This window comes from Haliotis asinina, chromosome 1, assembly GCF_037392515.1.
Source record: "Haliotis asinina isolate JCU_RB_2024 chromosome 1, JCU_Hal_asi_v2, whole genome shotgun sequence".
NCBI classification, from domain to species: Eukaryota; Metazoa; Mollusca; class Gastropoda; order Lepetellida; family Haliotidae; genus Haliotis; species Haliotis asinina.
Genome location: NC_090280.1, coordinates 65,683,263 through 65,709,156, shown reverse-complemented (window position 1 = coordinate 65,709,156; position 25,894 = coordinate 65,683,263). Strand labels below are relative to the sequence as shown.

At 39.7% G+C, this 25,894-nt stretch overlaps 1 protein-coding gene across 1 annotated transcript in view; it reads right to left on the bottom strand.

The window, feature by feature from the left end:
- LOC137296085 (inositol polyphosphate 5-phosphatase K-like) overlaps positions 1 to 25,618 on the bottom strand; it is a 29,411-nt gene extending 3,793 nt beyond the window's left edge. The window contains exons 1-10 of the mRNA XM_067827754.1: positions 25,308 to 25,618; positions 20,910 to 21,014; positions 16,919 to 17,012; positions 16,632 to 16,748; positions 14,594 to 14,701; positions 8,159 to 8,226; positions 2,473 to 2,584; positions 1,798 to 1,907; positions 1,400 to 1,562; positions 1,051 to 1,182 (exon numbers count right to left, since the gene is read on the bottom strand). Of these exons, the coding sequence (XP_067683855.1) occupies positions 1,051 to 1,182; positions 1,400 to 1,562; positions 1,798 to 1,907; positions 2,473 to 2,584; positions 8,159 to 8,226; positions 14,594 to 14,701; positions 16,632 to 16,748; positions 16,919 to 17,012; positions 20,910 to 21,014; positions 25,308 to 25,339 (1,041 nt within the window). The 5' untranslated portion in view covers positions 25,340 to 25,618. The remainder of the gene's footprint in view (positions 1 to 1,050; positions 1,183 to 1,399; positions 1,563 to 1,797; positions 1,908 to 2,472; positions 2,585 to 8,158; positions 8,227 to 14,593; positions 14,702 to 16,631; positions 16,749 to 16,918; positions 17,013 to 20,909; positions 21,015 to 25,307) is intronic.
- Between the last annotated feature and the right edge of the window lie 276 nt (positions 25,619 to 25,894).

Below are 25,894 nucleotides of genomic sequence, written 5' to 3'. Positions count from 1 at the left end.
TACGTGCATTAAACCTTCTGAACACCAATAGCTAAACACCTTCATATCACCTTGTGCTTTACACCTTTATGTCACAAGTGTTTAATACATTCATATCACCTTGTGCTTAACACCATTGTCACAAGAGCTTAACACATTCATTTATTTTTCAACTTGTGCTTAACAGCCTTATTTCACAAGAGCTTAACACCTTCATGTCACATGTGCTTAACACCCTCATGTCACCAAGAGTTGAATACCTTCATGTCACAAGAGCTTAACACCTTCATGTCACATGTGCTTAACACCCTCATGTCACCAAGAGTTGAATACCTTCATGTCACAAGAGCTTAACACCTTCATGTTACCATGTGCTTTACATCATTTCGTCACTAAGTGATTAACATCACTTCAACCAGCATAGTTAAGTAAGTGCTTAACATCATTTATACCAAGAGTTCCACAATTCACTTAAACCAGCATAGTTAAGTAAGTGTTTAACATCACTTATACCAAGAGTTCCACAATTCACTTAGATATTTCAGGAAGACTGCTACAAAAATAGTCATGGATTTTATTCACTAAGATATCTAAGGATGATCATGACGAGTATAGTTGCGGATACCAACAGGTAAGGTGACATGGGGGTTCATCTCATTCAAGATTACTTTGCTTGTACTGACATGAGCATATACGGAGTAAATCCTGGACAAATCTGATAGAGCAAAACTGATACCCAACACTGTTCCCGGGCAGAAGTCTCTAACATGGATACTCTACCTGTCACAAGACAGATTCTGAACCATTGGTAGGGTAAGATAAAGAACATGTACCATCTCTTGATATTTTTGGCATGATACAGCCATCTGTTCTTCGTGCAAACAGTCCAAGATTACATACTAACATACTGTCAGGAAACTGTTGCAACCTTCCTTATACATCACTACGTGTGTTACAAGGAATGACCATTACTAAAGGAAATCATCAATGACTATCCATCTATGATCAATGACTACCTAAGACCTAAGTCCAACCATGAGAGTTTAAGTAGTTGACAAGACTTCAGCCAACCTTGTACAGACCAATCCAGTCTGTGGAGAAGGACCTGGCCCTCATAGTGTAGGTTACAGTGCTGGCCTGGGACATGTACCACTTGAGGACCATATGGAACTTCACAGGGGATGGAGGCGGCTTGCCAAAAACCTGGAGGTAGAGATCATGGAGATACTGAACACATCCATTATCTGCACAACATACATTAAAAGCATCTGTGATCTGATTTACTGTTTATCCACACGTCATGTGATCTACTGTTTATCCACTTGTGACGTAACCTGCTGTTTATCCACCTGTGATGAGACCTACCATATATCTACCTGTTTTATGACATCTCTGTATGTCCACCTGTGATGTGACCTACCTGTATGTCCACCTGTGACGTGACAGGCTTGTGGTCACTTATCCTGTACTGAGGGTGACTTCTGTAGTCCAGCTGCTTGACATCGAGGCTAACAGTTCCATAACTCTCATGGTAAGAATGCCACAGGATGCGGTCACACCAGGCAGGAACACGCTTCTTCTTACTGGTCATAAAACAGACATGAATACACATTATCCACGCATAAGTGTCAAACAAGAGAGAGGGTGTAAAATGGTCCCATAAATACATGTACTCTGAATGGGATGTCACTTATATGAGGCGTCACACATTGGTAAAGATGACAACATCACGTCAGGCTCAATACTATCAAGCCAGGGCAAGTATATACCTGGACTGTAACAACATACTGTCAGTGAAGGAACATCTGACTGCTTCACCTGGTGTCATATGTGTCGGTCCCTTTGTCAAACTTGTAGGTGGGGGGAAATGTAATTCTGCCTTCTTCAAAGTCTTCATAGATCAGTCCCTCTTCTTTACACTGTTTCAGCTAAAAGGAAAACAGTTGTTATTAGACAACCAGAAGTTTATTACATCAAATCTTGTTTTGACTGCAGAATCAACTGAAATTGGCATCTAAAAACAAGGTCATACATTTTCATTATTATTCTACAGATGTATTGCTAAAATTGAAAAGTCAAGATCCCAAATATTAACATTCAACACATCATGGAGTTATCTTTGCTCCACATGATGTTGACATACATGCAGATCTTGGTAGTCTGTTCTATGCACATAACAAGTGTGTATTTAACAGAATAAACAATCAATATTATCAGGGTTCTTTCAAAGTTTCTCTTCACAGGCCAGGATGATCTACAAACAGTTTGTCTTGTTTGTAACTAATATATATTCTTCTGTAAAATACTGTGAGTAGTCTTCGTGTTGTCTTGTTTGCATTTTATTTTAATGTTATAATCTTTTTGTATTCAAACTGACGTCTGCTTCAGTTAAGTATATTTGTGTCTAGTTCAGATAATATTAGTATAGAAATTATCACTCAAATCCACTAACAATACTGTCAAGTGAGTTTCAGGCTTGTTGACTTGAACTACCTGGTCATATGTGAGCAGTTTTGCTAGATTTCCTTTCTCAATATGACGTAAAGCTTCTTCATAGGTCAAATCTTCAAGGCGGAAATTGAGATCACCCATCCAGAAAACATAGCTGCAAGAAATGTAATATTTATGATAAAATTGACACTTTATACTTATCCTGACTCATTAATTGCTTATTTCCTTTGCCTCTTCCAAATGGTCAGTGGAAACTTGAATCCCTTCAAAACTCCCTGAAGGCGAACATATGATGACTCATCATGAGCCACCTCCTTTTCCCACCAAAAGTGTCCATGTGAATGTGCACACCTGCAGCTTTCACTCTCCAGGGGAGATAGACAGGTGAGAGGGAAGGGTTGGGAGGGCTTCGTCTCATGAGTCAGGATAAGTATAAAATATCAATTTCATCATAAAAATTACATACTTTTTCTTATCCTGACTCAAGCTTAATTGCTTGCTGAACTCAGCGGAAGAAGTGGTCAACCACCTCTGGGATTCCCTGTTAGACTCTACTCAGATCCATGTTTGTTTATATACACCCCCTGGGAATTCTTCTCCCGGTCATCTAGCCGGGGACCACCCTATTATACTGAGTATGAGAAGTAATCTTACAGATTGTGTGGATTTAGATATACTAAACATTGTTAAGATATCTCGAACCACCCATATGTTAAGGTAAGGACTATTACCTAAACTGGCTAAACCTAAAGACGGGGGAACATGGACTCTCTGCCAGTGGCAATGGATCATTTGCCTGGCGTCAAAGAGTGTGCTTGACAAGATGAGATTTCTTCAACATCAACTGGGCACTGTGAGTTGCTGCAATACCACTAAGGGCCCAAAGTGATGTATGCCTGATACGTCTTCCATGGCTATATCCTGTAGACAGTGGTTAGCAAAGACCTAGTCGGATCTCCAAAAGCAGCCTTCCATAGTGGACGAGCACTTCTCTTGATGGCACAGTGTTGAGGCCCCAGTCCTCTTACTTCATGAGGGTTCGAAGCTCGTGGAGGCTCTAACCTGGCTGTTTTATATGCTTGTAGCAGCACTGCTCTGATCCAAAAGGAGACAGCCGTACAATTTTTAAGTTGTTGTGGGAGAAAATGGTATAAAAAAACGCTTCAACTTCCGTCTTCTTGTAGCACTTCTTTCTAAGTAGATATTCAGTGCTCTGACCTGACACAAGGACAAGTCCTGTGTGTCATCTGGACTCAGGATGTTCGAAAAAGCCAGGACGTAGAACTGTCAATCTCGTTGCCCTGGCAGTTGATTCTTGCAATGAAGTCCCATCTAAGACCTGAACAGCAGAACGGTCACCAGCTTCAAGTCATGTACAGCTGAAATCTAAAGCGTTGCTAAGACGAGAAGTAAGATTGTTTTCTGAGTGATCAATTAAAAAGTTGTCTGCGGGCAAAGGTTCATAATCTTCACTGATGAGATGGCGTAATACAACATTAAGGTCCAATGAGATTTATATGCAGTCTGCTACTTGTGGGTGAGTCCCTCTTCTCGCCATAACCCCTTTGTGAGACGGGAACTGGTCGAAGCTTTTCCACTTGTTGTCGTACAGGTTACGTGTAGATTGGCGCAAAGCCAAAGTTACAGCTTTAGCTGCTTTGGTGGAGTACCCTCTTTTCTGTAAGGAACACATATTATGTTCTATACTTGTAAGCGTAACGCTTCTGGGTTCCCACGCTACTTGATGTGAGGGTGGATGAAGAGGTTTGATCAATCTGGGAGATGCAATTTTCTCTCTCAGTACTTTTCTATGAGGTCTGGGAAACCAGGATCTTGCCAGTCAGTAAGGCACAACCAAAACCAGTAGCAGGTTCTTCGTCTGGTCGATCTTTATGCAACACTTCTGGTAACAGGATCAGCGGAGGGAATCTCAAAACACGGTTAAGGTGTCGACAGCCCATGCTAGCGGATCTGGCACTGGCAAGATTAATGTTGTCACCTGATGGTTGAATCAGGCTGCAAATAGATCAATGAGGGGACTTCCCACTGTTATTGTTATCAACTGGAGCTTCTACATGAAACATTCACTCTATCACTTGTCTTGATAAGGCATCAGCGAGGATGTTCTTTGCCCCTGGTATATGACAAGCCTTCATCAGCAAGTATATATTTTCCATGATGTCGAACAACTGGAACGTTAGTTGCAAGAGCAGAGCTGATCTGGTGGATTGCTGCAGACTGACATAGAAGGCCACTGTTGCATTGTCAGTAGTTATCATCAGGACTTGATTCCTTAGTTGCGCCCTCCAGAGTAGAAATGCTTCTATTACTGCTTTCAGTTTGAACTGGTTGATATGAAGGTCCCCGCTTCTCTCAACCATGTGCTTGACACCACTTCGTTGTTGAAATGCGCCCCCTAACCTTAGGGAGATGCACCTATGTGAAGATGAAGGTTGTAAACCGGCTCTCTCAAACAGGTTCCACCACAAACATTCAGTCTCGCTGCCCACCACAAAAGGTACGTTTTACATGTGGAAGGTTGAACTTCTGTGTATCGTTGAGATGTGTTACAGGAAGAGCTGTAATGGTCTTAACTGCAGTCTTCCTCTGCACGTAAGTGCGTACACCAACGTCAGTAGGCCTAGAAGATGCTGCCACACTCTGAGGTCTAGAGGAGTGCTATGGGCTTCTGGTATGGACGACCGTATGTTCCTCCATTGGTTGTTTGGAACAAGAATGCGATTCTCTATAGTAAAAAATCTGATGCCCAGGAACTTCAAGTCCTGAGATGGTTCCAAGATGTGCCCGTATTCCATCGTCCAGATAAAGGGCACTGATGTAGGTATGTGACAATAAGTTTGTTTATGGGCATAAATAACCACAGGACTGACAAAATCCTAAAAGGCAGTACCTTCCATTGGTGATGCCTTTTGTCGAACAGGAATCTAAGATACTTCGTGGAAAAGGGACGCATCAGGATGTGGCGGTATGTGTCCTGCAGATCTCTACTCACCATAAAGTCGTTGGGCTGGATGAGATGTTTCTTTTTAAGGCAGATGAATCATCTTGAACTTTTCAGGTCTTAAAAGGTATTCTCTGTTGAAGTGCTTCACATTGTACAGTCAGTCCGCGTTAGTCCGGACCCCACAATCTGATTCCCGCGATATCCGAACAATAACTAGCTGTCACCAATCTTGTTTACTATGTAAACTCATTACCTGTCGATTCAATAATCCGGTGCTTTACTCTCCATATCCGGACGCTAATCAGCGGTAGCAGAGTAGCTAATTACACACAGTTTTGTTTCATTAATCCGGTGGTACATCAAAAAGGTTCAGATATTCCCTTCACACCATGAGCCCCATTCAGTGGTAATTGTTAAGTGACACTTGCGAGTTGAAGATGTCGTTAGTTTGTGATTTTGATCAATTAGTAGGTCTCACTTTTGGTTAGTTGGAGTAATACCTGTCATGCTTACTTCCTGTATAAAACACTGATCGTGTCAAAATGAGATCAGCTGACGCTTGTCAGTCATAATGGCAAGTCCCACCCCTAGGCGTAAAATATGTGAAATTACTGCCATACAAATAAAAAAGAAATTTGTAAATACAAAGAGAAAACCCGAAAGCCAGTTTTGATCTTATGTGTAAACATTTTTGGTCAAGAATTCGGACATTCTATCAGCAAGAGCACAATTTCGGACATCGGATATGGTTTGTGATTGGCTACGACCATTTGACAGACAGTGACAGACAGATACAATCACGTGGTTGACACGTGATCTTACTTTGTGACAATGCTGCCAGTCACAAGTGTGCCAATGACCAACGTGAAAGTTCATTTCATTCACAACCACAAATGCTTAATCTCCGAGAAGCACCGAGAAAACTGCCTGGTCCGAAGTAACACACTCCACCATTCAGAACTGTTACCGTCATGTAGATTTCTATCACAAGTGAGTTTTGTTACGTGTATGTATAATCTATCCAGACATGATTATATGCATTGATTAGTTATTATATGAATATTCAAGTTGTTATGTCTAAAAACTGTAATAAAGTCTTTTGAAACTTGTGTACGTTCGTATAATTTAGTATTGCCATGTCAAACGGACGTAACTCTACTGTAGTTGTGTTCATAAAAGTTCGTTTCAGTAGTCCGTACGTTTCACTATCCGAACATTTTTTATGAAAAACAGAAGTGTTCGGATTATTGCGGCCTGACTGTATATGAGTCTCGGGAGTTCTTCTGGGGCACTAGGAAGAATGGAGAATAGAAACAATGTGTAAGTTTGTGTCGATCTAGTAGATTGGAGAATAGAAACAGGGTCTGTGTTGATCTAGTGGTTCCACAGCTGCTTTCTGTAGTAACATGTCAATAGCTTCTATCAACCTTCTTCTTTATAAGTCTGGATATATGGGGACCAACGGTTTGTTGGCCAATGATGGTGTTGACTTCAACTGGATATGGTAGCCTTCTTGTAAAACCTCTATGACATAATTGTCTTTCAATATTCTCCGCTTCTTCCAATACTGCCCCAGGCATATGCCCACTACTTCCGAACCTACTCTTCAGAGGCAAGATCTTTGTGTGCCCCTGTAGACATACCCTTGGCCAGAATACCCTCTATTGTTGTTGGCATGATGTAAACAACCACAGTAGCGGCCATGAGAGGTCGAAGTCTTCTTCTACGTGGACTGCTGGATGCCTGAAAAACAAGATCGTAGATGGTTACGTTGGGATGATTGTCATTACATGTTATTCATAGTCTGGACCAACTTAATGGGCGATATTTTAGTTGCGAGGGATGATAACTCTCCTTTTAAAATGATATAAGTGACGGTCCAACTTCTCGCTTCCGGTCTGGTTCCCGAGTCAATGTGCGCAGCGACAACTTGCTTCATGTAAAGACAGAATCCAGCTTGCACGTTGTCGTGTTCACATTAAATGAAAACACTATACAACAAAATCAGTGCATAATCAAGAAAAAATGCCCCGCCGTCTGCTTGGTCAAATAAGAAAAGAGTGAAGGCTGGAGGTGCGTGCGGTGGTGTGGACACTCCTGGTGGGAAAAGGAGGTGGCTAGGGTGAGTGATTGTACATTCACTTCTAGGGAATTTTGAAGGGGTTCATGTCCCCACGAACCATTCAGAAGAGGAAAAGGAGATAGGCAATTAAGCATGAGTCATGATAAGGAAAAATAAGAAACATGGTACAGATAGGGAAGAGGACTTCAATTACATACTGGTGTGCCAGCTTAATGAGGGTGGAATGTGCAACAAGGTGCAGAAGGCAATAACTTGAGTAAATCAACGCATATTGATATGATGTTGACTATGAATCATAATCCAGGCAAATCTTGGATGTGAGCATAGGGATCAACAGATCCTTGCCAAACAAAGGGGCACAATTGAGGTACTTATAACAAAATTAAGTAGTCCTTTGAAAATTAAGCTGAATCCACACCAACAGCACGCTCACAGAATTCAGCAGTGACTTGTAAAAGAAAAAGCAAAGGTATGTCTTTTCATTTGCTTTAAAACATTTGTTATCACAACTTGAAAGGAGCACAAAAAATAGGATTTCGTCTTCCACTTTGAGTATTAATAATAACAATAATAACAAACCTTAAAATAAAATACAACTTTAAAGTTCACTTTAGCTCTTATTGGCAACCAGTGTAACTTGGACATGCATGAAACCAGGATGCTGAAAACACATTACTCACTCATGGTCTAGAATGTTGTCCACATCTTCATCCTTGAACTTCTGATTGTCCAGGATACTGTCAAAGTCCTGGAAGGCAACAGCAAACACCTTAACACTCATTCAATACACCATGTGTGCTTTAGCGGTCAACCAGTGGAGGTCACATTTCAACAACACTTCATACTTGAAGGAAAACCAAGTTCTGTGAATACCGGTAGTCAACTTCTTTAATGCACTGGGGATGACACTCATTGCAATGAGGAAGCTGACTGTAGAACTTGGTTTTCCTTCATCTTCACAACTTCTAAAATGCCTCTCAAAGAAGACATGTCATACTTATTACAAACTTTGTTAAACATCAAGTTTCAGAGGTAAGAAACACAAACATGTAATTTCCTGAATACAACTGATACTTTATACTTATCCTGACTTATGCTTATTTGCTCAAATCCTCTCTCCATGTGAAGATTGTGGAACACTTGAAATCCCTCTAAGTTCGATTCTGGACGTACAATTCACGCACCCACAGGAAGCCTTCCTGTATCCCACCACATCGGTCACATGATCAGCCCTGTTTGTCACTCTTTCCATAATTCCATAAGCCTGACACAAGAATTGCAGCAAATCCAACATGTCTGAGTGGGGTGGTAGGGAGGGCTTGACATCATTAGTCAGGATGAGCATAAAATATCAATTTTATTCTGCTCTGGGTCAGACCAGATTCTGTTGGTTGCCTTATATGTACATCCAGTACTGGCCCCACTTAGGGAACTGTTACTGTGGTAATTCCATCCTGTTCTTCCAATATTCAACCATGAAACAGGGGGATCACATCCAGTCGAGCTTCTCTTCTTGTGAAGCGGACGCTGACTGGAACGTGATAATATATATGTTACAGTCAGATTGTGAAATCTGTCATTTCACGAAGGACTATGAAGGTCATTTATGTGTTGTTTTGTGTAACAACAGTCAATGTATTTAACTTTTACGTCATTTCATGAAATTTCATTTCATCTATATTTGTTAGATAGGAGTTAGTGAGATGTGGCTGTTCTGGACAAATCGTGTCACACAAACACGAGTAAATGCTTCAAAGCCAAGCTGAAGTGTAACAGTCACTGCCACAACAGTTTCACTGAAAGTGATGTTGAAATAGTCATCCTGTCTTGTAGATTTAGTTATTTAGTATAATGACTAAGTATAATGATTGTAACATTATAGAAGTCTCAGCAGACAGTGGGATGAATAGGTGCTTGAACTTTTGTCTCTTTGACTTAGTTCACTGAAAATGTATTTTCAATGCTGTGATTGAGAAAAATGATAAATCCCGTCATCATGTGGCCTGAGGACTGTCAATATTGCCGGGATGTAGAATTGTTCTACCAGTTGTCCAGGCAGTTGATTTTTGGCAATAAAATCCCATCGAAGTCCATGGTGTGCAATCTCAAGTCCACAGCATGTATTTATGACATCTGTGCTATGATGAGTAGAAACAGCATTGTCTGTGTGAACAGATCGAAGGATGTGTAGCTCGTAAGTGTCACTGGTAAGATGTTGAAGTACAGCTTTCAAGTCAAAAAGCTGGTGCGTTGTTGGTCTTCCAGCTTGAACGAGTGTAGTAGGGCAAGTAAAACTGGCACTTTCGTCAGACTGACCCCACATCTCCTGGTGATGACAGAACTGAATGTCTCTAAGTAAGTTGATAGTGTAGAACCTTTAAGTCCTCTAGGTGACATAAGTAGTCTGCTACTTGAGGATGTGTGGTTTTCACTGCAGTGAAGCCGTTCCGTTTGGTGTGTCGCTTAAGTCACTTCAATTTATTGTCATAAAAGGAGCGAGTAGATTTATGTACAGCTAAGGTGACTGCCTTTTCCACTCTATCAGAATAGCCATGATGTACCAAGCAGGCTGTGATGCGATCCATACATATAGTTGGAACAATGCCCCTGTGCTTGTTTGGTGTGTGGATAGATGAGTAGGTTCTTCTGATGAGCTGAAACTCCTCCTGAGGTATCCATTCTGTTGATGATGGATGTAAAGGATGTGACACCAGAAGCGTTTCATCTTCAGATCGTTAACACTGTAAGTTGTGAGCAAGCGGTCTTCCATGTGAAGTCTATTTATAGCTGACTGGCTGTTGCAGCAGAACTGTCATATGTTGCTACAGGCCTCCAGATAAACAACGTCAAATCTGCTGTAAGAAGACGTCTTTGCCTCGTGAAAACAATTAAATGTTGCTGTAGACTACTATCTGGCATGTAAATAAAGCCTTTCTAACTTTGAAGGGTTGTTTACATCTGTAGACGACTTCCTGACATGAGACCAATAGCCGCATTCTGCGCAGTGCACTGTCAAGGACCAATCAGATTGCAGATGTGTTGCAGCCAAATGATCATCATGAAATCTTGTGACCTCAGTGATCCCCTCACTAGCATTCAGATTTATCTCAGGAGTACACAAGTGAGCATGTATGTAGATTGAGTAGAAGCGCATGAAACCTTCCACCACTTAACACTGACATACGTAGACTGTCCTGCAAGTCGTTGTGTCTGTGTTCTTCAACTGAAGATTGTTATCTTATACAGAGATAAATCCCATACTTACCCACGTTGGTACAGGTTGACTGTAGTAACTGGGTTCCATGAAGCATCGAAATCCTCGCTGCTGTTGCACAACAACCTGATGTTAGAGCCAGATGCTTGCCAGAATTCCAAGTAAGAAGAATAGATAAATCAACTTACCTTCTTCGAGGTTGGAAGCTTCTGGCGTTAAACTATGAATGTTGGTATGATGATTCCGCATGCGTCAGTCTAGTAGAATAGTTTGCATTCCCTGAATGCCTTTGTGCATGCATGCTCCTGTGAAGAATGAAGATCTGTGTTCAACGGAGATGACTACCCGTATCTGAAGTCATAGTGTTATGACAAGGCTTATGGGGAACCCTTCCAGCTGAAATGCTGAAGGTGCTTGAGTGTAGTCACCGAGTTGGTTGTAGAGTAATTCTCTGAGCATTGAAGTTGATGCTGATACTTCATAGAAGTATGGGAAAAAATAGATAAGTTGTCCGGTACCATAGATATCAGCATAATCGAAGGGAAGGTCAAGATTTCAAGTCGTCATAGATCAACTTGTAGGTGAAGGGACATAGGACTCCTTCAGTGGTAAAGAGGTCTAGCCAAATTGTAATCCAATATATATTCTCTGCGTCTGAGACGACGACTTCTTTTTGTTTTTTTTCTCTGGTGTAAGCAGATGACTCTCCAATCAGTCATCTCTATTCCTCCGTGAATGTATTTGCAACTGGTCCAAAAGGGTTTGCTGAACATCGTCCCCCTTCATATTTGTGCTCATCTGTGGAGTGGTCGTCATTCCATGAATGCTTCCACCCAGACCACATGCAACAAAGATGACGAACGATGAAGAGGTCTGTCACAATTGGGGGATCCTTGTGGCTATAGCACGATACGTGCATGTGTGCACTCTCCAAGTGGATGAAGTGTGAATCCTCTAAAATGCGTCGAGATGATACATCTGATGGTGAATGATACAGCTGGTGGTGAAGATCTTCGTGAACAGAAGCATTCAATGATTCACACAGTGCATTGTCTAAACTGTGTCGAGATGATACAGCTGACGGTGAAGATCTTCTTCATCCCATGGTCCTGTTGCAGGTAGCTGTTGATGATGACATCCAGTGCTGCGGTAGCTGCAGATTCACAGAAGCATCTGACATACTGAGTGTACGTTGTTGAGGCTGCATTGAAAATAGGCTCTCTGAAGGTTACAGCATCATAGTAGATGCACCAGAGGAAGGTATAATAGATGCTGCATGTTACACTGATTCCCTGAAGCTCTGTACTTCAGGTAGTAGGTGTCAAGTTTAGCCGTAGATGTCTCATTCGTAGGTAAGAACGATATCATCACTGATGGACTACGCAGAAGAGCTGGTCCATTGTTTCAGCAATGATCTAGTTGTATCTAGTAGTTAAAGACTAGTCTTGGAGGACGTAGATGATTTTAACTCTTTGATTGAGATGACACCGATTCTGATGATGACATCCTCTTGGACTAGGAACTAGTCTCTATATTATCATGATGGAATCCCCGGGTACGTCTGGCGATTCAATATAAACCTGAGTACCAGCAGTAGATAGCACATGCCTACCAGACACAGTAAGAATCGAAGTGCCAGACATGACTTACATACATAAGAAGTTTTAGCACATATTTGAATAGTAAACAAATATAAAACAAAATTCTTACCATATTCACTAACCACATTCACAAGTAGGACATGATAATACAGAACAGCTGAAGACAGCTATAACCTTCACCAGGAGCAAGATTTCATCAGTGAAAATGTAACTTCACATAATGAAACACATGGTCAACAACATAAAAATCATCACAGTGATGATTAATACAGACCAAAGCTGTACACCAATATATTTTGTGTTAAGGACTGTAACATGGGGTCTCAAGTTGACTCCAACTGTCTCATCAGGCAATGGAGGAGCGAGTGACACATGGGGCTGGGCATGTGACCAGTGTGGCTGGAAATGGAGTGGCTTCCTGTGGGTAAGTGAATTGTATGTTCACTTCAAAAGAAGAGAACTTCAATGGATTTCAAGTGTTCCACTATCCTCGCATAGAGGGAGGAGATAAACAAATAAGCATAGCAGTCAGGATAAGGAAAAATTAAAATTGTAGACTGAAATATAAACTAAAAATAGCATTTGTTATGGTAGGTTGAGTGTAAAGAGCTTACAAGGTTTACTACAAATAAATGGTTGACAAGTTTTACATGTACGTGCAGAAATGAGATCCCTTGGTTGTTTACAGTGGACAAAGACTATAAGTCATTTGTTTAAATACTACTTCAGGGTCACAGTCTACTTGTTTGTAATTGTTTGCTCGTTAGAGAGCGATACCCTGGCAGAGATCAACATTTGAGATTTAAATCGCACTGATGCGGAGCAATTTCCGTGGACTGGTTGTTCCTTTTGTTATTGTTTTTCTCCCGTGAGTACCTGGATGACATCCCAGAATTTACGACTGGTTTGTGACCTCTGCTGCGCAGTCCGCATGCACAACTGAGAGTTTAATTATAGATAGATCATCTAAGGTGAAGTCGTTTTTACTTGTATTATGAAAACAAATGAAACACTTTGAAAGTTAATCATCTGCCAGTGGTAGAAATGGTAAAAAACTATCAGGACGGAAAAATAACAAAGCCAGTGTACATCTTTATATTTTGTCTCATAACCCTAATTAGTTTATTGTCATATTTGTATGAATTTCAAAATTTATAAAATAACACACAGTCAGTCTGCTTATTCTTGTAGTAAATTTCTATCATTATTGTAACATTTAAACATTGTACAGACTGCCAATGTGGATCCTATAGCACACACATACTATGCACGATCTAGTGTGTGTTTTCTGTCATTTAGATTCCGCTGAATACTACAACAAATAAATTAAAACAAAATGCAAATAATGAATTTAAAATTTAAATTTAATTATATAGCAACAGTGTGAGGCTACTACTTTGTTCAGGAATGTATCCATCAATATCCACATAAAAGACAGATATTCCATTCATCTGCAGCTGGTATAATAACCCTGTTCTATGTCGTGTGTGTTACAACAGTCTAATTTACGAAAAAGTGACACATCGTTTCACGTCTTTCACATTGGTGAGAACCTGATAAACCTCTCATTGGTCATCCAGGATAGCACACCTGGCAACTAATTGTATGATGTCTGCCATTCTAAGTAAATTAGGTAACCAATAATGAATAATCAATCAGTCAACGCAATGGTGGTTAATTCTTTGAAGGGAGGATGTTGTCTTTACACTCACACTTTACGACACGGTGTAGTCAGTATAGATTAGTACATCTACACACTCTGCCTTTTGACAAATCTGCTGTAGAAGATAAAAATAATTAATCTATCAGTGCGTTATCGGTTAATCCTTTGATCGATGTTTGTTTTTGTAACTCAGCTGATAAACCCTCTTGCATCACTTACATACACATATTACATGATGTACAGTACATTTGGCTTGCTACATGCCTGTAGACATCATATTTTCACATGACATGATTAAATATTGAGGTAAAAAACACAGAAATAAGATCAAACTGGATCAGTCAGTATACCATCCAGGCATCAGAAAAAAACTACACTGCTGGGATATTTTGCTACAATCAAACAAGGAATACCATGGATATATTTTAATAATGGCATATGATGGGCATCCGACCTCTTGACTGTTTATGGTGAAGAAATTCTGCTAGTGTGGACAGGAGCCCAGTCCCTTTTTCCGTCACGGTCGAGGGAGCGGGTGCTGACCAGTTTGCAGCTTGGTTTCGTAATTAGACCGCTGGTGTGCCCCTTTAACATTTGAAATCTATACTCATTTGTTTGTGTTGCCATCGTAACTCACAATAATTCTCTCCTGAATGTTTTCCCTGTGAGCAGCAAGATGAGCATTAACAACGATGAGATTCATCCCGAACAGGTCCAACCGCACACTGGCACCTCCCTTGTTGCCCTGAAACACCAGTAGGTCATATCCAAACAGTGAGACTTATGCACCCCTACCAAGCAGTTGTTGAAAAACAACTGCAGAGAAAAAAGTGTGGTAATTTAATATTTGCAAGTATACAAGGTGACACAGATAACTCATATAGGATTGCAGAACAGTTGACCATTCATTGTGACTGACATAGCACTCTTATAGAGTGAGGATCGGTCGATTTAAGCAACCTATGGGGACACGGCAGGTAGGCATGTCGATCTCACATACACGCCATTCAATGACCATATGCCCTATCACCTCTCTACATGTGCATTTGTGTTTTCTGTACAGCTGGTACTTGCCTTCTCTCTTGCAAGGAATGGGGAATATTTCATAATGAACCTCGGTACTCTGATCACCTCTTAACTGACGAACAAACATTGTTTACATTATTGCCAGGAATGTGATGTCACAAGCTCTATTGATCACCTCATTCACAGTCCTGTCTATCAGATTACATGTTCCTACCCTCTACCATACATCTAGCAGGAGATATTGAGCTCTATCCAGGTCCCACGAAAAATGAACTTGAGAAGATGAGAGACTATATTTTGTTTTCATGCAAAAAATTAACAGATGGTGATATATCTAAATGTGGAAATTATAATAATATGTATACAAACATTCCTAACTATTTTGGCCAGTATATTATGTCCATCCAAACAGGCTAAAGTTTTCACTACTTCTAAACAGTTCAAATTGAAAACCTGTCTGTGTATATTTTCTGCACATTTGTACATAGAAAATGTATTGCTCCTTGAACGTGTATAAGCAAGATATATAATGTACTATAGGTCTGAGGCCTTTTCTGTACCGGAACAGAGATTGATTGATGGATGGATATCTAAACATAGAAAACATATAGGTTTGACGTGCAAATCAGTATTAAGGTTTGTCTGCTTGGAGCAATCCACAAGTACAGGAATTCTGACTGACCAAGAATCAGGAAGAATACACAGGGGCGTGGTTTTCTTTCGCTTTTAAATATATCTCAGCAATAACAACACAGGGACAACAGATATGTAATTCACACAATTTCCCATGAAGATGATCGAACTGGAGTCTTCCAAGTGATGGGCAACTCTGTTTCATTGGCATTTTATAAGTTGATGAATAATAAGAAAGGTACAATACTTTAGGGATAACATATATTAACAACTTCTTTATTATGTTATAAAGCTTACTTGAAGATGGTATAAGAATCTATATTGAAACTTCACATCATGATGTAATAAAGAAGTTGTTATAAAGCTTACTTGAAGATGGTATAAGAATCTATATTGAAACTTCACATCATGATGTAATAAAGAAGTTGTTATAAAGCTTACTTGAAGATGGTATAAGAATCTATATTGAAACTTCACATCATGATGTAATAAAGAAGTTGTTATAAAGCTTACTTGAAGATGGTATAAGAATCTATATTGAAACTTCACATCATGATGTAATAAAGAAGTTGTTATAAAGCTTACTTGAAGATGGTATAAGAATCTATATTGAAACTTCACATCATGATGTAATAAAGAAGTTGTTATAAAGCTTACTTGAAGATGGTATAAGAATCTATATTGAAACTTCACATCATGATGTAATAAAGAAGTTGTTATAAAGCTTACTTGAAGATGGTATAAGAATCTATATTGAAACTTCACATCATGATGTAATAAAGAAGTTGTTATAAAGCTTACTTGAAGATGGTATAAGAATCTATATTGAAACTTCACATCATGATGTAATAAAGAAGTTGTTATAAAGCTTACTTGAAGATGGTATAAGAATCTATATTGAAACTTCACATCATGATGTAAGAAAGAAGTTGTTATCCATAAAGTATCATACCGTTCTTATGATTTTCAACTTTTTTAACCATTGGTGATGACAGCACAAGAAATTGGCCACCTACCCACCATCCCCCAAAGCCTGTCTTGGTGGCTTCAGATTCAATGCTTGTGACATAAGGCAGCACGGTCCTCTTCGCAAACACAATAGTCATCACACCACGCATTCGACGAACTTTTAACTGAAAATGGGGGGTTGTGAAGATACTAATGTATTCAAATTTACTTATGATCATGATGAGAACTTTATAATAAAAATGACCTTTTGCAGTTTTCTGTCAGGAAATTGTTTCTCTACTGGTCACACACATGTACTAGTTGTGGCGTAATATTACACAACAAACCAACCTACCCTGACATATCCTCTACCTCCAAGACAGGCAGTGAGTGCCTTGCTCCATGGGTGTTCCTCCAAACTAAGGTCATGCACGTCAATCTCCTGCAGACTGATCCACACAAGAGAACAATGTACATGAGGTTAATGCAGCAGGTAGAGGAGTCAAGCAGTATATAGGTTGTGTTACACTGTCCTTATACACCCTCAGAACATGTTGCAAGCAAAACATTAAGACATAACTTTCTGAGTAAAACTGACATTTCATACTTATCCTGACTCTGCTTACTATGCTTATCTCCTCCCTCTATGTGAAGATAGTTGAACACTTGAAATCCCTTGAAGTTTCCTTCTATCTGAAGTGGACATACAATACAGTCTCCCTTTCCTGCCAATATGGACCAGCCATGCTTGCCACTCTCTCCAAATCTCATAAGCCCAACACAAGAATTACTGTGAATTCAGCATGCCTGGGTAGGGTGGTTGGGAGGACTTGACGCCATGAGTCAGACTAAGTATAAAATATCAATTATTTATTCAGAATTTTTTTTCCATATCCTGACTCACGCTTATTACTCTTACAGAAACCAACAGCGGTGGGTCAGGCCACGCTGGATTCTGTTGACTGCCATATAACTGTGCCAAGTATTTCCCCACTTTGGGACCTATGACAGTTTGGCCCTATTCCTCCAATATTCATCTGTGTGATGGGGGTATCATATCCAGTCGAACCTGTCTTCTATGAAGCAGTCTTTGACTGGGACATGATGATATATACATCACCTAAGGTCCTGCTAGTGTCTAGTGCAACTGTCAAGATTTCAGTCACGATCAGTTGCAACCCTTCTTCATGTACAGGTATACTACCGACAAAAAATATGGGAATTGAGGACAATGACAGTGAATGTGAAATTGTTGTGAATGTCCACTAAATCAAATTTGGGTGTGAAGTTCAATATCTGGTATGTCCACCATGATGTATCACATTCGTGACTCCTTGATTGCATAGTGTTGATAAATTTTCCAGATGGCTGCATGTGGTATGGCCCGCCATTCCTCCTGAAGAGCTGTACCAAGCTGGGCCAAGTTGATGCCTGCGGGGTCCCTGGCGGAAAACCTTCGACTGAGAATGTCCCATAGATGTTCAATTGGGGACAGGTCTGGTGATTTAAAGTGCAAGTCCAATGCCTGTACTGCCTTCTCATCAGAGATGTGACAATTTGGACCCGATGTGGTCAAAATTCATGACGATGATTCTAGGTAGTGGGGCCATGACAAGACACAAAAATTTGTCAGCGTATCGCTGACCAGTCAAGGATCCATTAATGATGACCAGCTCTGATCGTCTGTTTTGTATACCCTCGCCTCACACTACCACCCCATATCGATCATAATCAATAACTGCCGCTCTGCAAAGCCCCTCCCTGATGCTGTCTAGTCCATGCCAATCTTTGACACCTATGGTCATCTGTAACAGTAACACCCTTGAAAGCCCGCCTTGCTTTCAGACAGGCTTGATAGAGTTGGTTCTTAATGGTTGAGTATGAAATTTGTCACCCAGTGAGTGACGGAATTCCCTATTGATAGCAGGTGCTGACTTGAACCTATTGCATAGGGCCATTAATGTAATGAGACCATCCAGTTATGGTGTCACTGATTTTGGTCTACCACACCATGGTCTCATCGTAACCCCATCTGTTTGATAGTACTTGTCCCTGAGGCGTGAAAATATACTTTTTCATTCACCCAACATTCGGGCAACTTGACACAATGATGTGCCCCACCTCTATCATCCCCACAATTCTCCATTTTGTTTTGTTTATGGAAACACTGCCTCAGAGGCATTTTTCAGCATGTGTTCAAGTCTACTGCATTAGTGATTGTGAGTTCTCCAATATGTTTACAGAGGTTAACTTCTGTGTGCACATGCATCATGTGTTGGTAACGCATCATGTGGAATTTCATTGTCAGTGGATGTGTTCGGGTGCAACGGTATAGTAACGCACCTCAATGTTTGCTGCATTTAATTTCTCAGTTCCCATTTTTTTTGTTGATAGTATATCTCCATTACCAGTACAGGGTCATAATCACTCATGCTAGCCTGTTCAAGACATGCACATGGACACTCAACAGGCTTTCACACTCTGCAGAGCGTCTTGGTCTAAACAAGTCACTTGATAAAAGGGTGAGTGAAACTCACCACCTTTGTGGAACCGTTAGTTGTGCGACAACAAGTGGCCCAAATTGCTGAAAGCCAGTGACATCCTCTGTGACGATGTCCTGTAGGTAGTAGTTGGCAAACACCATATTAGATTTCTAAAAGCAGGCCACCCTTAAAAAGGTGTTAGCGAGGAGTCTCCATGTAGAGCAAGTGTCCATGCCAAGGCACTCACTTGATGTGGATTGGCAGCTTGCAGAGGTTTGAGTCCTGCTGCTTTGTAGGCTCTCTGTATAACGGCTCTCATCCATACTGAAATAGTGTTGAGGGATACTTCCGTAGGTGTCTCAGTCAATAATGGGATGAATAGGCACTTGAAATGTTGTCTCCTAGTCTTAGTATGTTGGGAGTAGATAGAGAATGCTTGCAGCTATAATGAGATCCATGAGTGTGGGCACTTGGTGAATCAAGAGAATGAGCATCATCCCTAGTGCGATGTGAAGATACAGTGTGTGGTGATGGTTTCCAAGAACAGTAGCTTGCATTTGACGTGTAAAGTGTAGATGTCTGCGCAGACTATAGACTGTCTGAGTCTGAAGGCTAGTAGATGTTGATCGATGATCATGGGAGCTGACGATCGGTACCTCAGGAAGTGGTAGTGGAGGATTGTCATAGATATGACATTTGTCGGGAAGGACCATCTCATTACTGAAAGACTTTGCAGAAGCCGTGGAGTGCAGTTTCAGCGCAGGTCTAGTATATGAGCACATGAAAATTTATGTTTCAACAATAATTTTATGTAATGACAATAATATTTACAGTCCAAAAAATGCATACAAAACCTTTTAGATTATAGGACCAAAATATAAACAAAAACTTATCGCTGTATCAGGACCCAAAGTGCCTCCAGCTGTCCTCATCAGGCGATGAAGAAGCGAGTGACAAGCATGGCTAGTCATGTGACAGTATTGGTGGGAAGGGAGGCTCCCAATGGGTGAGAGCAACGTACGTCTGCTTCAATTAGAAGGGAACTTCATGGGATTTCAAGTGTTCCACTATCTTCACATCGAGGGACGAGATAAGCATAATAAGCATGAGTCAGGATAAAGAAAAATAATTAACATCATGCAAATGATAATTCCAGGTAATTATTTTAAACATCAGCCACATGGTAATGAATGAAGCTTATTACTTTGTCAGCACTGTTATCCTTACATAGTTCATTACTATTTGAACAGTTATGTGATTGGTAAGACACTGGACAAGTCCCGGCAAGATGGCTGACTGACTGACTGAGTTGGGTTTTACGCAGATTTTACCAATATTCCACCAAAATCACAGTGAGGTAAACCAGAAATTGGCTTCACACATTGTACCTATGTGGGGAATCAACCCAATGCCTTTGGCACGACGAGTGAACGCTTTAACCACTTGGCTACCTCACCACCCAAAAGATGTCAGGCTTATCTAACAAAGGTTGTGACATATTTAACTTAGAGCCTGATTGGTTCAACAGACCTTGTCATAACAAGCTACCAGTTTCTTGTGTTCGTGTGTTGTGGACATTGAAACTCTATGTCCCGTGGGCACAATGCTGCTGATGAATACACATGTTATACCAGGAAAACTTCTCCTCCAGCTTATTCTATCTAATAAAACACCAACATCAAGTGAACCCAGCCAACAACTGGAATGTAGAGTTGCTCATATGGACTTGATTATTGTAGACATAAAACTATAAAATTCCATAACCAGTAACCATGACACTAATATTGTGTCACATGTACTCACATTGATTGCACCTCTTAAAATGTGAAAGCTATTCTACTGTTGGGTAAGTGTTTTACTCACCCAATACAATACAGGTCAGGGCACTTGGAATTCTGAAGGTCAAGGACATCTGTTAAGTCCAAATCAGGCTTGGATCCTCCAACATTCCAGGTACACAGGTACAGTCTAAACGAAAGTAATTTGAAATAAGTCAAGGCCATGCGATAAATGATACATGCAACATTGGAAGTTGGTTGCAAAATGGAAACGCTGAATTCACAGTAATTCCTTTGTTGGGCTTATGAAATTTGGAGAGAGTGGCAAGCATGACTGGTCATGTGACTGTATTGGTGGAAAAGGGAGGCTGCCGATTGCTGAGTGTATTATACGTCCACTTCCATTAGAATGTAACTTCAAGGGATTTCAAGTGTTCCACTATCTTCACACAGACGGAGGAGATAAGCATAATAAGCATGAATCAATTTTCTTCAGAAAGTTACATATTTGTGTGTGGAAAATTCTGGTAAACAGGAAAATGATGCTAACATACAAACTGTTTAAGTTCGATGATTGATTGGTTGAGTTCATCCAGGCATCAATCATATAATTTGGCAACCAACTTCCAGTGCTGGCCAAGTCAATTGACACCGCATTGTACCACATTTCAGATGCTGCAGAAATCACATCTTCTACGAGATTCAACAGTGTTTCCCCTTGGCATAAAACTTTTGCAGTCATTATGACTCGCAAGTGTCATGAGTGGGAATCATGAATACGTTTATGGGAGTCAACTTTAATCAATGTTTGTCCTTGGCTTAAACAGTTAGGAGTCATCATGACCCTCTGGCGTGATGAGAGGCAGTCAGGGACATACCCTCCATGGAGATGCTAATGTACAGATAAAGTCAACCATGGCCACTTGACAAAACCTTTGAACCATACACCATATGGAGAAACATTTCCTCCGCACACTTGCCTAATGCTAAATTATTATAAATCATTATCAAAAATGGATTTTCTTCCTATTCAAGATCAATATCAAATCATGCTGACAATGATTATCTTAACTAATATAAAACTTTCAATGACAGAGACTGTAAATGTAGTAGTATTATTTATAAATTTGAATCAATACATCATAGATACAAAACAATACTGGCACGCTGATATCAATTAAAGATTGTGACAATGACATATCAATTAAAGAATTAGTCTCTATTTTAACTGCTTGTGTTGGCTTTGGTTTGGTTAACTTTTCAGCTAGCTCAGTATCCACATTCCTTCAAAGTATCAGGTTTTCCGCTTAGAAGTCACATGCAACGCAAAATACAACTTGGTAGATTCTGACACCTTTCAGTATGGACTTACAGTAACAAATTATCAAAAGTGAAAAGTCAACTTAAAAAGCTGAAAAATAACTGGATGGAGCCCCCCCACAAGAAATCGGACGTCTAACGATTCACTAATTTCACCCCAGGGCTGGAGTATTTTCAACAGCTGTGCTGCACTGAACCCCTTGGACATGCAAGGTGATGAGGTTCACAAAGCTTGAACTAGGAAGGCAACTCATAAACATGATAAAACACAGCAAATGATGCATGCAGGAATTACTGGCATGGTCAAACAAGAACAAGAGATGTTTCTTGTGATTACAACTAATACAAGCATCTTGGGAATGCAGTACTAAAATTACACTGGTCCCATACTTGGTTGCAGATTTGCAAACCAAGCATAGCATTAGAAATACTAATTTCAATGTTAAGAATTATTGTTCAGCTTGAAAACTGAAATAATTTAATAGATGTCTATGTCTATAGGAACATAGCAAACTGTGTTGATTATAACAAGCAGTCTCTGTCATAGACAAAACTAAGTGTTTTTTTGGCACCTGCTTGTGTCTGCTTGCCTGTCTGCTCATGACAATATGCAATACCAGTGTCAATCACTGACCACATGCAATTCAAACTTATCACCTCTGAGGCTATACACCATAAACAAAATACATTGATTTATGGCTTGTGCACCTGGGTTCTGTCTGTCACATTATGTAACATGTCATGACAAAAATCTATTAGGACGGAAAAATAACAAAGCCAAGGATGTCTCTATATTTTGTCTCATAACCCTAATTAGTTCATTGTCATATTTGTATGATTTTGAAAATTAATAAAAGAACACAAGGTCTGCTTATACTTATAGTAAATTTCAAACATGACAGCAACATTTAAACATTGTATAGATTGCCAATGTGGATCCTATTTCACACACATACGTGATTTAGTGTGTGTTTTCTGTCATATAGATTCTGCTGAATGTAGCAACAAATAAATTAAAACAAAATGCAAATAATCAATGTAAAACAGACTAATTTTATAGCAACAATGTCAGGCTACTACCTTGTTCAGGAATGTATCCATCAATATCCACATAAAAAATCGTATTCCATTCATCTACAGCTGGTAAAAAATCCTGCTCTGTGTCGTATGTCTTACAACAGTCTAATTTGCAAAAAAGTGACACATTGTTTCATGTCTTTCACATTGGTGAAAACCTGATAAACCTCTCATTGGTCACCCAAGATAGCACACCTGGCAACTAATTGTATGATGTCCGCCATCTAAGTAATTTAGTTAACTGATAATGATCAATCAATCAATCAACGCAAGGGAGATTAATTCTTTGAAGGGAGGATGTTGTTTTTACACTCACACTTTATGACAGGGTGTAGTCAGTATAAACTGGTACATCTACACACACTGCCTTTTGACAAATCTGCTAGAATATAACAGCGATTAATCAATCAGTGTGTTATCGGTTAATCCTTTGATCGACATTTGTTTTTGTAACTCAGCTGATAAACCCTCTTGCATCACTTTATATGCACATATTACATAACATACAATATGTTTGCCTTTACAGACCTAAATTTACAATGTTGAGCATTTACTCCAGACAGGAGAAATGCCAAATGGGAACCTTTGTTGAGTAACCGAAGTGGTGTTACTACTAATTATACCTGTTATTAATTCATTAACTGACCATCCAGAGATTGATGACAAATAACATGTATAGGTTTACACCATCAAACGCAAGTTACAGCAAGGAAGATGTAATCTCTGTGTCGCATGCAGCCTGAAAACACTTGAAACTGTTTTGAGGATACCAACGGAACTTTGTTACATAAGGAGTGAGTGAGTGAGTTTAGTTTTACGCCGCACTCAGCAATATTCCAGCTATATGGCGGCGATCTGTAAATAATCGAGTCTGGACCAGACAATCCAGTGATCAACAACATGAGCATCGATCTGCGCAATTGGGAACCGATGACATGCGTCAACCAAGTCAGCAAGCCTGACCACCCGATCCCGTTAGTCGCCTCTTACGACAAGCTGAGTCGCCTTTTATGGCATGTTACATAAGGAACACATACAGACATTTGCTGTGTACTTGGGTAGGTAGGTGTAATAAGTTGGGGTTTTTCCACGTAAGAAAATTTTCAGATTTCTCTACCAAAGGTAAGTCATCATTTTTTGTTTACGAATTCAAATATGTCAACTGTGTGTTTTTATTATCATAAATAATAACCCAGGATAGCTACCATACCAAAATTTACGCATGATATTTGCTATCACAGCTGAACCATCACTCAAAACTACCTAAATATAAATATTTGCAATCTTTCGGACTTAAACAAATGGCTTGCTATGTGCCTGTAAACATCATGTTTTCATGAAACATGATTAAATATCGAGGTTAAAAACACAGAAATAGGATTAAATTGGATAAGCCACTATAACATCCAAGCATCCGAAAAAAAACTACACTGCTGGGATATTTTGTTACGATCAGACAAGGAATACCATGGATATTTTATAATAATGGCATATGATGGGCATCCGGCCTCCTGACTGTTTAGGTGAAGAAATTCTGCTAATATGGACAAGACCCCAGTCCCTTTGTCCATCACAGTCGAGGGAGCGGGTGCTGACCAATTTGCAGTTTGGTTTCATAATAAGACCTTTGGCGAGAAACATTATTCACTCCACAACAGTGCCCCTATAGGTTCACACCCACCCGCTTTGAGTTCAGTCAAGGGAGGCAAACCCCAGTACAAAATATTGCAATGTATATCAAATTTCATGAATAAGTGATAAATGTGTCCTAAATATACAAATTTGTTTACAAATTTTTACAAATTTTTATGGGTTTGCAGGTGACCTTGTAGAAACAACGGCAGTTTATTCATAAATCACAAAAAAAACAACAACTGTAAACCACCTCCCTAAAGGACATTTCATCTAAACAAAAACAAGCCATCGGAAGATTTACAGACACATCGCAATTGCACGAGGGAACACTGTAAAACTTAAATTGCAACGATTAAGATTACCAACCATTACTTTCATGTACGCTTTTGACAAGTACTCAGACAACTTGAAAAACACCTATCGATATACATGTATATATATATATACATACCTCATTTGCTTACTAGGCAGTTTCTTGGCCATACCGATGTTATTTCCGCACTCCCTTCAACCATGAAACTGGAATATCCGGATAAGGACGGAATAAATGAAGTTCAAACGAATTAAAAGGGCAAAAGAAGGTATTCTGTACTTAGTGCATTTTAGCGACTGACATTCTCGCTATATGCTCTGATATATGTTGTAGGCTACAAGTATGGTGTGAGGACATTTGCAAGAGAAATTTGAGCAAACTGTACTTTGTAAGAAGTTTTTGGACGATCTCTTGGACGTGCCCCTGTGTTCTACGTCATTAGAATGTGTGTAATATAAGGATAAATTCCGGACGATATTTACAGGTTATGCCACACAGATGTGCCTGGTAAAACGGATCCGAATGTTCATAATACAACTAGTTTACTCATGACTTATTCAATATTATTACTTATCCCAATAAAGATATATTTTCAAATGAGTCATCTTTCAATTTCAAATTCAATTTTAATTTTTAAATCTCTATTCAGATGCAAAGTTTATATTGATATAAATATAGGCGTTCATAATATATGTCTTTATAGTCAACAGTTGCACAATTACTCC